This window comes from Aedes aegypti, chromosome 3 (assembly GCF_002204515.2).
Source record: "Aedes aegypti strain LVP_AGWG chromosome 3, AaegL5.0 Primary Assembly, whole genome shotgun sequence".
NCBI lineage: Eukaryota > Metazoa > Arthropoda > Insecta > Diptera > Culicidae > Aedes > Aedes aegypti.
In genome coordinates, this window is record NC_035109.1 from 181355313 (window position 1) to 181368037 (window position 12725).

Genomic DNA, 12725 nt, shown 5'->3' on the forward strand with positions numbered 1-12725 from the left:
ACCCCGCGGAAAGGTTAGCTGCAGTCACTTGGCGCATATACTTGTGTAGTTTTCTAGAGCAAGTCGGTTATCTTCATTAACAAAAAAGCATTTCCACAATGTTCTGCGAATCTATCTACATTATTCTTCCTAAATGAAGTGCTGTAATTGGTGCAGTTCATTATCATCCATCGGTACATGCAATCGCACAGATAGTCGACATTAGCATAGCTTATCCAGAGAACATCTTTCAAATCGCGTCAGAATGCGAAATACCCTTCTTCTTTTCAACCCGAGGTAGTAAGTGCAATTGCTTAAACTCTAGTATCTGCACAATTTCAGCAAAAAAAACTAGCATCCAATATAAGGATACTTCAATACTACACTGCTATTATATACGAACGATGTATCGGTTTACATCGATGGAACCAAAGATCACAGCCATCAATAGGAACCACTCAATAAGCCATGATTGATGTTTTCGGTAGACGATAATCGATTGACAACGCTCAAATCCCAATAATTTACTGTGCAAGTTGTATAACCTGATTAATTGAATCAATTACAGTATTCCATCCTGCAAATTGTTGTGGAAGCTTGCCAGAAGAAACGCAAGTGTTCATTCCGGGCCTCACCGAAAGTATTCGACAGCATACCTTGTCCCGGCATCCACAAGCTGGTAGAAGTGAGCCACAAATGCCGACCATGTAAGCCATTCTGTTGAAATTGCTCAAATTGATTCAATCATCAAATGGAAATGTGTTATTTTCTTTCATGCGAAAACGGTTTCTTTCCGTTTCAATGTTGCTACGATATCGTCCTCACAGTTGAGTTCCGGAGTCTCATAGCTTGCGAGAAGGATGTGATACGATTGGCCTGCGGTCGTTACACTAGGGTAGCCATTTATAGTGCCAGCTATGGAAGGACGGCCTACGAAAGCTCTCACTGTACGCAGGCGGCCGGCTCCAAGGAAGAAAGTAAGTAAACAGGACATAATTGGGCGACGTCCACTTGAGATGAAATTACTCTTGACTTTGCAGCGTGCTTGTCGGCGCACACCAGCCATACACTGACGGAAATTTGCCAAGGACGACGAATGTGCACTGTGGCGGTAGAGGCATCAACCTTTGGCAGTCCTTGTCCGGAGAACGTCCGAGTCTCGCTCAAAGTTGTTTACGCATGTGGTAATTTTCCCATGATGCTTCTCTCAACGTTTATACACTTTGGTACATAATGGAGCAATTCCACGGCAAATGATCAATTGGCAATGCAGCATAATTGAAACAGCATATTGTATGTAATACTTAATCGCATGTTTAAACTTCCTTAGTCCCCAACACAAAAAGTTACATATAAGGACTTCAGACTTCAAACAGCTCGCTAGACTCAATGTGCTGACCCTAACTTTGATGGCCTGTAATTTCGAGACCAATCATGTAAATTAAATCATGCATAATATATTAATTTATGATGGTGCAGCTCGGTAGGGATTTTCCAAAAATAACGTAGTTTTGAGACTTTGGACACTCATATTCCAGCAACAGCACAATGTTACAATGTGTCACAAACACAATGACATACAATTTTAAGTACATTAAGTTATTGGTTGAACTTCTGCAAGCTTCATTTTTTTTAAGAAAACATTCTGACTGTTATTGGATATTATTAAAGACTTTTTTTTCTTAAACCTATTCAGTTTAAAATTTTCAACTGTATTTTTTAGCATTTAAACGCATCTTACAGTCGAAATTTTGAAGATTTCGTCGACAATACTCCCCATGACGAAGTCCTTTATTTTTCATATGACTAAAGAAAAACACCTGTTTTGGATCAGCAAACATTTCTTTCATTCCTTAATTAATTCTTCGAGACATTGTTTATTTTTTTAATAATTTCTCTGATATTCTTTGTTCAATATTTCATAATAAATTACCATTAATACAATTTTCAGAAAAAAATCATTACAAACATTAGGTCTTTGAAAAAAACCCAATGATTCAAATTTACATTCGGAACTTTTGCTAAAATTCATCCAACAACTGCACATTCGAATTTATCAAAGTAGTTGAAAATATTTCTTGAAAATAATACAGAACTCAATTTTTCAATGAATGTTTTCAGAGAGAACGGAAGAGTTTTTGAAATATTTTTTTATTCAAATTTCTTTGAATTCCCTGATTTGTGCACGATTATTTGCATATGTCAACGAGAATTTGCAAAGAATCATGCTCAGAATTATTTTCGTTATAGATTTGCGCGTTCACTTGCCAATACAAGCAATAAAGTGATGGTATAATGGTATAACGAATGGTTGGTGCAAAGCAAGCGAATATACAGTAAACGCCTTCTTCTTGAGAGTAAGGGTAGTAGTACTTGGGTGTTTTCTTGGAATTGAGGGTGCCTTTGATAACGTGTCTTTCGATGCCATATTGGAAGCCGCACGAAACCATGGGCTACCTACAATGATTACCAATTGGATTCATCAAATGTTCAAAAATCGACATCTCTTCTCGACATTGCGTCAAGCCGCGATTCGAAAATTGAGTGTTTGCGGATGCCCCCAAGGGGGAGTCTTGTCTCCACTTTTGTGGAATCTCGTAGCAGATACGCTATTGAGGCAACTCAATAAATTGCACTTTTCCAACTTATAAATTTGCCGACGACTATCTAGCTCTGATAGTTGTTATGTGCATAAGCACCCTATTCGACCTGATGCAAAGTGCTCTTCAGGTAGTCGAGAGTTGGTGTCGCCAATATGGCCTTTCGGTTAACCCGAATAAAACATCTATTGTTCTGTTTACGGAAAGACGAAACCGCGATGCAATTCGACCTTTACGTCTTTTTGGCACTGAGATTAATGTGACTGATCAAGTAAAGTATGTCGGAGTCATTCTAGATTCCAAACTTTCGTGGATACCTCACATTGATTTCAGAGTCGAAAAAGCTTGCATGGCCTTCGGTCAATGCCGGTAAAACGTGGGGCCTCAAACTCAAATATATCAAATGAACAGTTATTCGACCAACATTGGCATATGGATGTCTTGTGTGGTGGCAAAAGGGCGAAGTAAGAACAATCCAATCAAACTTGGGCCATCTCCAAAGGATGTGCTTGATTGCGATGTCTGGTGCGTTCTCTACAACTCCCACAGCAGCGCTTGAGGCCATTTTCGACGTTGCGCCACTAGAGTAAGGTGGGGCAAAAGTTCGACCTTAGTGGTATAATCAAAGTTTCCAGGAAAACAATAGCAGTTAAAACAAAACAAATACCATATAGTAAACCTTCAACATATTGGCTATAATTTTGCTGAACAAACTTGTGTCAAAATATTTACCCATTTTTAGTTATAACAGTTTCAAAATCGATTTTCTTATTCGAACTTTTGCCCCACCGGTGGGGCAAGAGTTCGAATCTAGTGTGGGGCAAAAGTTCGCTGGCTAAAACACAAAATATCGATCCTTTAATGACAGGCATATTTTGCACCAAGTGGGGACGGACCTGGTGTAGAGGTTAGAACACACGCCTCTCACGCCGAGGACCTGGGATCGAATCCCATCCCCGAGATAGTCACAAAAAATTTCAGTGACAACTTCCTTCGGAAGGGAAGTAAAGCCGTTGGTCCCGAGATGAACTAGCCCAGGGCTAAAAATCTCGTTAATAAAGATAAAAAAAAAAAAAAATACTTTGCACCAGCCGTAAACTTAAGTTTGACGAAAAATACACACTAAATTTTCATCGAATAATTGCCCAAAACCGGGTTAATTGTAATACACTCAAAAATAGCAGTTTTTCGCAAAACTAAGTGGAAATGTAAAATTTTGGTGACAATTTTCACACGATCAAACAAATTTAACTAAATTTGATGATAATATGTGGATTTTAGGCAATTTGCAAATTTTTCCGTGAGTTTATACATGGGTCGAACTTTTGCCCCGCTGATTCGAACTTTTGCCCCACTATGGGCCAAAAATTGTTTTCAAGCATTTATGCAAAATCTAATACACCTCAAAGCAACCTTATGATAGGCCTAGAAACGCCCTTACATAAAATATTGAAAAAGATTTTATCTTCAATTGGTTCAATGCAACGAAAATTTGACCAAAAATTACAATATTCACGTCAAAAAACAACAAATAGCCATAACTTTTCCAAATCTCAATCGATTTTTATGATATTTGGATTGAAAGTCTCTTACTTGAATAGCATTCGAACCACCATGACATTTATAAGATTTGTTTTAAATTGAGCTAGAAATCTTAAAAAGAAACTCTTACCCCACTCGAACTTTTGCCCCACTTTACTCTACACATATATCTTTAACAAGAAGCACTTTCATGCTCTTGCCGTCTATGGGTACTGGATCTACTGGAGAAAAATCCAGTGAATCTTAGATCTACACACACTTCGTTGTTTCCACTTTTAGTGAATTGGGACAAAATTGTCCTGGCTCCAAGTGACTTCACAATGGCTTGTCACTTTCCTTACAGGATATTTACCACACAATTCCCTTCACGGGAAGAGTGGACGTCTGGCTATTTGGAAAGAAGTATATCAAACAATATAGTATGTTACACTGATGGCTCCCTTCTTGAAGGTAGAGCTGGTGCAGGAGTATATTCTCGTGAGCTAAGGCTGAATCAGTTTTACTCACTTGGTAGACACTGCACCGTTTTTCAGGCGGAAATATTTGCCCATATGTGTGGAGTGCAATCAGCACTTCAACAGCGCGTAATGGGTAAAGTCATACACTTCTGTTCAGATAGTCAGGCTGCTATAAAAGCTCTCGCCAACTCAAGGTCGAAGCTTGTTATCGCATGTCGAACTCAAATTGAGGAACTGAATTCAGTCAACTCTGTAAACCTTGTATGGGTACCTGGCCATTCTTCCATCGCTGGAAATGAATTGGCTGATGAGCTAGCTCGCGATGGAGCATCGCATGACTTCATTGGCCCTGAGCCGGCTATTCCATTTTCGAAGTGCTGGGTGAAGCTTCAGATAAACTCTTGGGCGGCAACTCAGCACAAGCAATATTGGAATAGTTTGGAGTCATGTCGTCAAACAAAATTGTACATTACTGAGCCATCTCCAAGGGTGGCGAAGCATTTAAAATCTGTCAAAGCAGAATTGCAGTCTCTTGGTCAGAGCGTTGACAGACCATTGCCAACTCAACTATCACATGGCAAATATTCAGCGTGCTGACTCATTTTTGTTTGATAGTTGTGACTCCGATTATGGAACTTCGTATCACCCTATATGTAACTGTCCAGTTTTTGAGCAAATGCGATTCCAATTACTTGGTAAACACTTATTAAGTGAAACTGAATTCAGAAGCCTGAATCTTCAGGACATTCTGTTATTCTTAACCCGCTGTGGTAATGAGCTATAGGCTCTCTTTACTCTCATGCGTTTTGCAGTGCCCTTTTTAGGGCGCTGTTCGAACCCATTGTGGTATGGAGCTACATGCTCTCATTCCGCTTATGCGATCTTCCCTCTTCAAGGGATCCCACTCCTATTTCCTCCCATCTTTCCCTTCCCTTTCCTCAACCCATCGGGTAGATGGCGAAATAGGCTCAAATATGGCGATGGCACAAATCTCCCAACTGGTGGGGAACGTGCCTTTGGAGCCGGCCTTCTGATACCTGAAGGGTAGTAATAGGAATGAAGAAAAAATTGCTCGTTGAAGATTTTGGATCGAAGTTAGTCGTGCATTCCTTCGTCGATGACGAGACGATGACCCGCTAGAGTTAAAAAAAAAGACAATTTACACCGTCTTCAGCCAAAGGCTGCACAGACTGATCGATTACAAATATTAGGCAACGGACAACACACGGAACACCCAGTACCCCAGTGATGAATTTTTCGTTTGATGAAAAGTTTCCAGCGACTGGAGCGGGAATCGAACCCACACCCTGTGGCACAATACGCCTAATCGACTGACGCCGCTAACCGCACGGCCACGAAGCCCACGATTATTATACTGGATGACGATGTCTATTTGCTTATTTGGTCACGGTGACGAATGTGACGATTGTCTGCCCTGCCTCAGGGCATCCTTATGATGTGTCTAACTACACCCTTACATAAAAACCGAGTAATATTTTATTTTCATTTTGTTCATTGCAACGAAAGTTCAACAGAAAATTACAATTTTCGCGTCTGAAAATATCAAATTACCATAACTTTTCCAAATCTTATTCGATTTCTATATCATTTAGAGTGTAAAAACTTATTTCAGGAGCATTTAAAACACCATGACTTTTGTCATATTTGTTTTGAATTGAACTAAACATATTAAAACAAATCTTGTCCCACTCAAACTGTTGCCCCACTCTACTCTGAGTAATTTTCACTGAGACCAGCCCACTATTTACACTTGGTCTTTCAAAATGTTGCTTATTCGAAAGCTTCAGTCAAGTAAGTAAAGAAACTGCATTCGGTTGGTGAAATTGATGGGCCATTCGGTAGTTTTAATTGAAACAGTTTTTGAGGACCTCTCGATTTTCTACAATTCTTTGCTTTTTCAAACTGCCATAGCTCGGAAATTTCTTCAATAAACCCTACACAATAACATGGTTTTGGAAAGAGAAAACATAGGAGCTTCATTTTTGAAAATAAAAATGTCTTGCGGCCATATTGAATTTTAAAGGAAAAACTGAATTTACACGGTGCTTGCAATCATCGATTTTAAAAATGTTTGCATCATTGGAAAGCTGTGCTAGTCTTAAAACATGAAAAAATCAGAGGTGTATGTTATTTTTAAACAAAAGTTATGTGCGATTTTCTAAATAATTTCTTATCGCTTTATTACACTTTGCGGTCATGGCGATTTACGTTCGGCTGGCGATTTACGCTCGCTGCGATGTATTTAAATTGTAATAAAATATCTCTACGACGTTTTACATGAGATATTATAAACATTGATGTTAGAGGTCTCCAAAAATGACGTCCATTAAAAATTTCCAATTTTAGCGTTACGTAATAAATGGAACCCGCCATACCAAAATGAGTGATCATTGCGAGAGAAAACAATATTTTCATACTAGTAGGGGGGATTCTATGTTGACAGCCTCCCTCTCTTCGTACTCCTCCTCCTTTCTAGAAGCAGATACTCCCAAATTATGGACGTCATCTTTGGATGACCCCTAGAGCCAATGTTTAAAATATGTCATGTAAAGCATTGTAGAGATAACCTTTTGTAATTCAAGTACAACACAGCGAGCGTAAACGGCACCTGCGCGATAAGAATTTTTAACAAAATCGCACATAACTTTTGATCAAAAAACAACGTTGTAAAAAAAATGGTGGATGCAAACACAATGAAAATTCAGTTCTCCGATAAAATCCAATATAGCCGTTAAATATATTTATTTTTACAATGGAAGCTCCTATGTTTCCTTTTTCCAAAACCATGTTATTGTGGAGGGGTTGTTGAATAAATCTCTGAGTTATAGCAGTTTGCGTGAGCCAGGAATTGTCAAAAATCGAGGGGTCCTCAAAAACTGTTTGGATCTTAACTACCAAGGGGTCCATCAATTTGACAAGCCGAATGCAGTTTCTTTTCCTACTCGACAGGATGAAAGCTCCCGAGCAAAAATTTGAACCTTTTGAAAGACCAAGTGTAAACAGTGGGCCGGTCTCAGCGAGAATTACTCTCTACGGATGAGCGGTACTACGCGAATAGGACACGATCCTGATTTCGTTACTCACTCAACAAACACAACTGAGGCGATTTAGTTTCTATTGAAGTGTTTCCAGAAAACCTGCTCAATATTGGACTACCTGGAATATTGAATAATTTCATGTACAATTTACTGTCAGAAAAACACATGAGCTTCACCCTTGGTTCACTGACAAGTTCCAGAAATAGCTATTTATTTATTTATTTATTTATTCAATAGCCCTTGTTTTTTTTTATTTTAATGATATGGATAACTTTTTGAAAGAACAATACCCGTTTAGACAACTTGGAAAATAATATTTCAATTAAACTCAATTAATTGTACTGAATTCTACGCTTTCAGTAAAAATCGCGATACGTAAACAAAAGTTTCAAATATTAAAACAAAATTATTAAAATCTGGCAAACAAAATGAAAACAAAAAAAAACTAAAGAATTTACGGTAAAGGGTGTCCACGATGAAATTGCCACACTATGAAATTGCTCTAACTTTTTAACCGTTGGGTAGATTTTATTGAAAATTTGGGTGGATTTAGTTCATAGTGCACTGTTTACATCCTGCCAGTTTTAAAGTCCTGTGATCAAAACTCGCGGAAATGGAGTCGAACGAACAGCTCGTGCGTGATAAAATCTTGCTCATTCATCACTAGAACAAAGATCTCTCGCATCGTTCCATCGCTAAAACGTTGGGAATCGCAGATTTCACGGTGTCGCGAGTGATTAAGCGGTTCGAGGAACGATTGACCACCGATCGGAAGCCCAGAAGTGAAGGAAAAAGTATTCCGTACAACACCGTAGTTGGGGCCTTCAACCGAAACCCGAACGCCTCCGTTCGAGATGTGGCTAAGAACCTGCACCTAAGCCGAAGTTTTGTCCAGAAGGCTAAAATTAAGGCTGGGCTTCGAACGTTCATGGTACAAAAGGCCCCTAATCGCGACGAGAAGCAGAACAAGTCCGCCAAAACCCGTGCCAGGAAGTTGTACCTCAACATGCTGACGAAAGATGAATGCTGCATCATGGACGACGAAACATATGTGAAGGCCGACTTCAAACAGATCCCCGGCAACCTGTTTTTCACGGCCAAGGATAAGTAAAGCGTTCCGGAGCATGTCCGCACTCAGAAGATGTCCAAATTTGCGAAGAAATTCCTGGTTTGGCAAGCCATCTGCACGTGCGTGAAGCGGAGTGCACCTTTCGTGATCCAGGACACGATGAACGGACAGGTGTACATGAAAGAGTGCCTCCAAAAGCGGCTGCTTCCTCTCCTGAAGGCCCACAACATCCCAACAATCTTCTGGCCGGATTTGGCCTCATGCCTCTACTCCAAGGACGTGCTGAAGTGGTATGCGGACAATAAGGTCAATTTCGTGCAAAAGATGTTCAACCCTCCCAACACTCCGGAGCTCCGCCCTATCGAGAAGTACTGGGCAATTATGAAGCAGCACCTTCTTAAACAACCTAAGGTAGTGAAGACAGTCAAGGAACTGAAGAAAGTATGCGTTTACATGCAAAAAACGGTTGATTCACAGGTTGTGCAGAATCTTATGGCCGGGGTTAAGACCAAGGTGCGGGCATTTGTGTATGGACTGTAAATAAAATACGAGTAAAATGGTGAATAATAGTTATTTTTCAATCCCTGAAAATTTGATGGCAATCGGATGAAAACTCGAATTTTGCAAATCAATTTTGTGTGTGGCGATTTCATCGTGAACACCCTTAAGAATGATGCGTTTGATAAAATAGTAATTTCAGTACCCTGATAGTAAAGTCAGGAAAATGTACGAATTACCGAGTACCGTAATCCGGGGGCAAATCGATCACTGGGGTGAATTTGATCAGGTCGGTACCAAATAGCATTTCCTTTCAAGGGTGCTTAGTACTTCGTTGCCATCATAGACATTCCATGTTTTCTCGTTTATGTATGTCTAATGATGGTTATAAACTGTTTCATTTTTATTAAGGTCAGTTTTGCATAGAAATATTCACAGTTTTTGAAGGTGTTAGCAATACTGTTGGAAATGTCGGTACTAAACAATCCACTGGTGCTAAGCATGCATGTAAACTTTGAGTGCTAAAAATGTTGTGTTAGCTTTTGAACTGTTTTTGAAATCGTACAGCATTATAATAATAGTTTTTTGCTCGTAAAACCGTTTTTTGTTGAATAAAGTGCTTATTTCAATGTACAATGATGTACAGATGTACAAAGTTTAATTTTGCAATAAAATGATGATATACAAGAGTTGTAAGAATTTTGACATCATTTTCAGATTCAGGAGACCCAAATTTAGTAGATAGGGAAATTTTACGTTCTAGAATATGCTTTATTATATAGTGATCAATTTCGCCCCAATGTGTTAATTTCAGTTTTTGATATTTAAACCAATTTTATGAAATGTTCAATTTTGTTTTCTATAAAATCGATTACATAAACTGATAAAGAACCCTGAAGTACTGATTTAACCGAAATAAATTTGACAATTTTTGAACTCCAAAGGAAATTATGACAAAAAGTTGTAAAAAAGTGATCAATTTGCCCCCGGATTACGGTACCTTCTTCAGTCTTTTCATGATCGTTCCAAGACTTATGGGCTGTATAATTTAGTGATAGTTTGCTATATACAGTCAGTGACAAAAGCTTGTAATCAAATACAGTTAAGGGAACTCCGATAAGAAGAAACTTTTCTTTCTTTCTTTATTACTGAGATTTTCAGCCCTAGGCTGGTTCATCTTACATCAATAAGTAAGAATTATTGATTTGCATTTTAAAATAGGTCGAACAAATCCAAAGCTTCTGCGAATGTTTAAATGAGTTAACAAAAACACTGAGTCATTCGGAGCATTTATCAATGTTATCCCAATACGAAAAAGTTTTCCTGCATTGAGCTTCGGTCAACTTCCGTGGAATTGCTCTATTAGGTTATTAATGTGATTTTACTGTTATGCCTTTTTTCGCTTTCCTACGGTCGGCAGTATCCAGAAATGTTTTCCGAGACCGCTACATTACCCCTCTGGAGGAAGATGAATTGGATCCGCATTTCGAGATGAATGAGCTCTACGACGATGAACTCACTCCCGCCCCTAACCAAGTGGACGATTCCTCGAGTGGCCAAATTAGTCATAAATTTTCTGATGAGCTCGAGGCAACTGTGAAGGCTGAAAATATTCTCACACATAGCAAGGACGGTAAGTCTTAATTGGAGATTATAACTCTCATCCCATCATTAAATATTCATCCTTCGATCCTTGGGCTATCTCTATCTCGTTCTATTCCGCACAGCAAATATTGAACATCGGATCGATAATCATCTACTGGTAATCGTCGTGGTTGTAATTTTCTTCGGATGCTGCCTCTCGATTGGGGCTTTGGTGGCTTACAAAATGAGATTACTATCATCGACAGACAATGCATGCATCAAACATTCAGAATCGAGCGATCCACAGTCGAATACGACAAGCAACGCTCCGAACGAAGACTTCGACCTGGTGGAGTGCGTAGCGGAAACTATTCCCGTGGCGGTGAAAATGAAGGTAAGGGACCTCTACCGGCATATTCAGTTATTGTTCGTTATTAACTGCTGCCAATAGCCTAGTTGCTCGCGCTCTAGGCACTGTTTTGTATGCATTGGAAAGGGATGAGCGTGGTCTCCGTAACAAATTCAGTAATGTATTCAGGAAAAGGACGAAAAGGGTTTTAAAGTTTTGTTTATCGTTTTTATTGTCAACAATATAAGATAGTTCTCGAGCATGATTTCCAACATTTTTACAAATTTTACTAGTTCCATTTATAGATAAATAGGAATCTCCGAAAGGATTCTGTGGTCAAAATTACAAATTTTGTAAGTATGTACGTATTCAGCAAAATTAATGACTTACTGTGAAGAATGCAAAATTTCCTTAGTAAATTGCCTGCCTGTAGGCGTATTTCGCGATTCATGGTGTTTTAAATTTCAAAATTCAGCCTTCAGGAACTATGGTATTAGTAAGCAAACCCAGTTTATACTATTCCAGAAAATTTTGAATGGGGTAGAGTAGATTGTGATGAGGCATTTTCGATACGGAAAAATGTCAGCACCAAAGCTTTGAATGGTATTTATTCAAATTAAAATGCCCCGACTTGGTAAGTCAAACAAATAAAATTTGATCATAAATTTGGTTCATTTACTGAAATAAGTTAATCAAGCTATAACATGGACTCCAAATATGTAATCAATGTTACCCGCATTATAAAGGCTACCCCATCTAACGGTACGAAAGGTCAACTTACAAAATGCAACGATTTACTGCGTACGCCATTGGAACAAAGATACCTCTGTTTGTTCAGGACAAAGAGCAGCCAGCAAAAGTTATGTCGATGAGCGTTTCGTGAGGGCTATTACGGTATACAAATTGCACAGGTATCTATCGATAATGGTGCATGGTAAAAGCTTTATACAATATGCATCATTAGAATGAATTCATTAGCATTTCAGTTGCAGATTGTTGCAAATCAGGCATTTCAATTTAAAACTTTGATGCTGTTGATGCCTGTCGATTGCATTCGTGACATAGACTGCAACAGAAGACCTGTGATAATTTTTAACATGGTAGCAATACTATGTCATAAACTGGATTAATCATATGTGTCAGTTACCTTGTTGTTGGAGTGAAAAGGTCCAAAAGTGCGTGTGTCCTGATTGATTACATTGCGGAACACAAGAAACGTGCAAGCAATAAAATAACGCTAGTTGATAATAAAATAACGCTAGTTGATAATTATAAACAAAGTTCATAATACTTGCGAATCTAAAATTATTTTTTTGCAATTCGGTTGCATATTGGCCTACTTTATATCAAGGAAATGATCAACACAATGGCCTACTTTTCCTACTGATACAAATAGTACTGTAAAGTGTTACTGTAAAGGTTTCAAATCGACGACGGATCACATCCATACGTCGCTTATTGAATTGCTCTGAATTCTACAATGAGTTCTGGTTCTACATCCATTTGACGAACCCAATTGAGACGGATTTGGATCCTGGAATCCTAGTTGACCGTGAGGGATTCTGAGTCTTGCTAAAGTAGAGGAGG

General features: G+C 38.8%; 1 protein-coding gene across 1 annotated transcript in view; it reads left to right on the forward strand.

The window, feature by feature from the left end:
• LOC110678974 overlaps positions 1-12725 on the forward strand; it is an 80833-nt gene that overhangs the window by 50284 nt on the left and 17824 nt on the right. The window contains exons 4-8 of the mRNA XM_021852723.1: positions 548-686; positions 807-956; positions 1020-1163; positions 10626-10838; positions 10933-11183. Of these exons, the coding sequence (XP_021708415.1) occupies positions 548-686; positions 807-956; positions 1020-1163; positions 10626-10838; positions 10933-11183 (897 nt within the window). The remainder of the gene's footprint in view (positions 1-547; positions 687-806; positions 957-1019; positions 1164-10625; positions 10839-10932; positions 11184-12725) is intronic.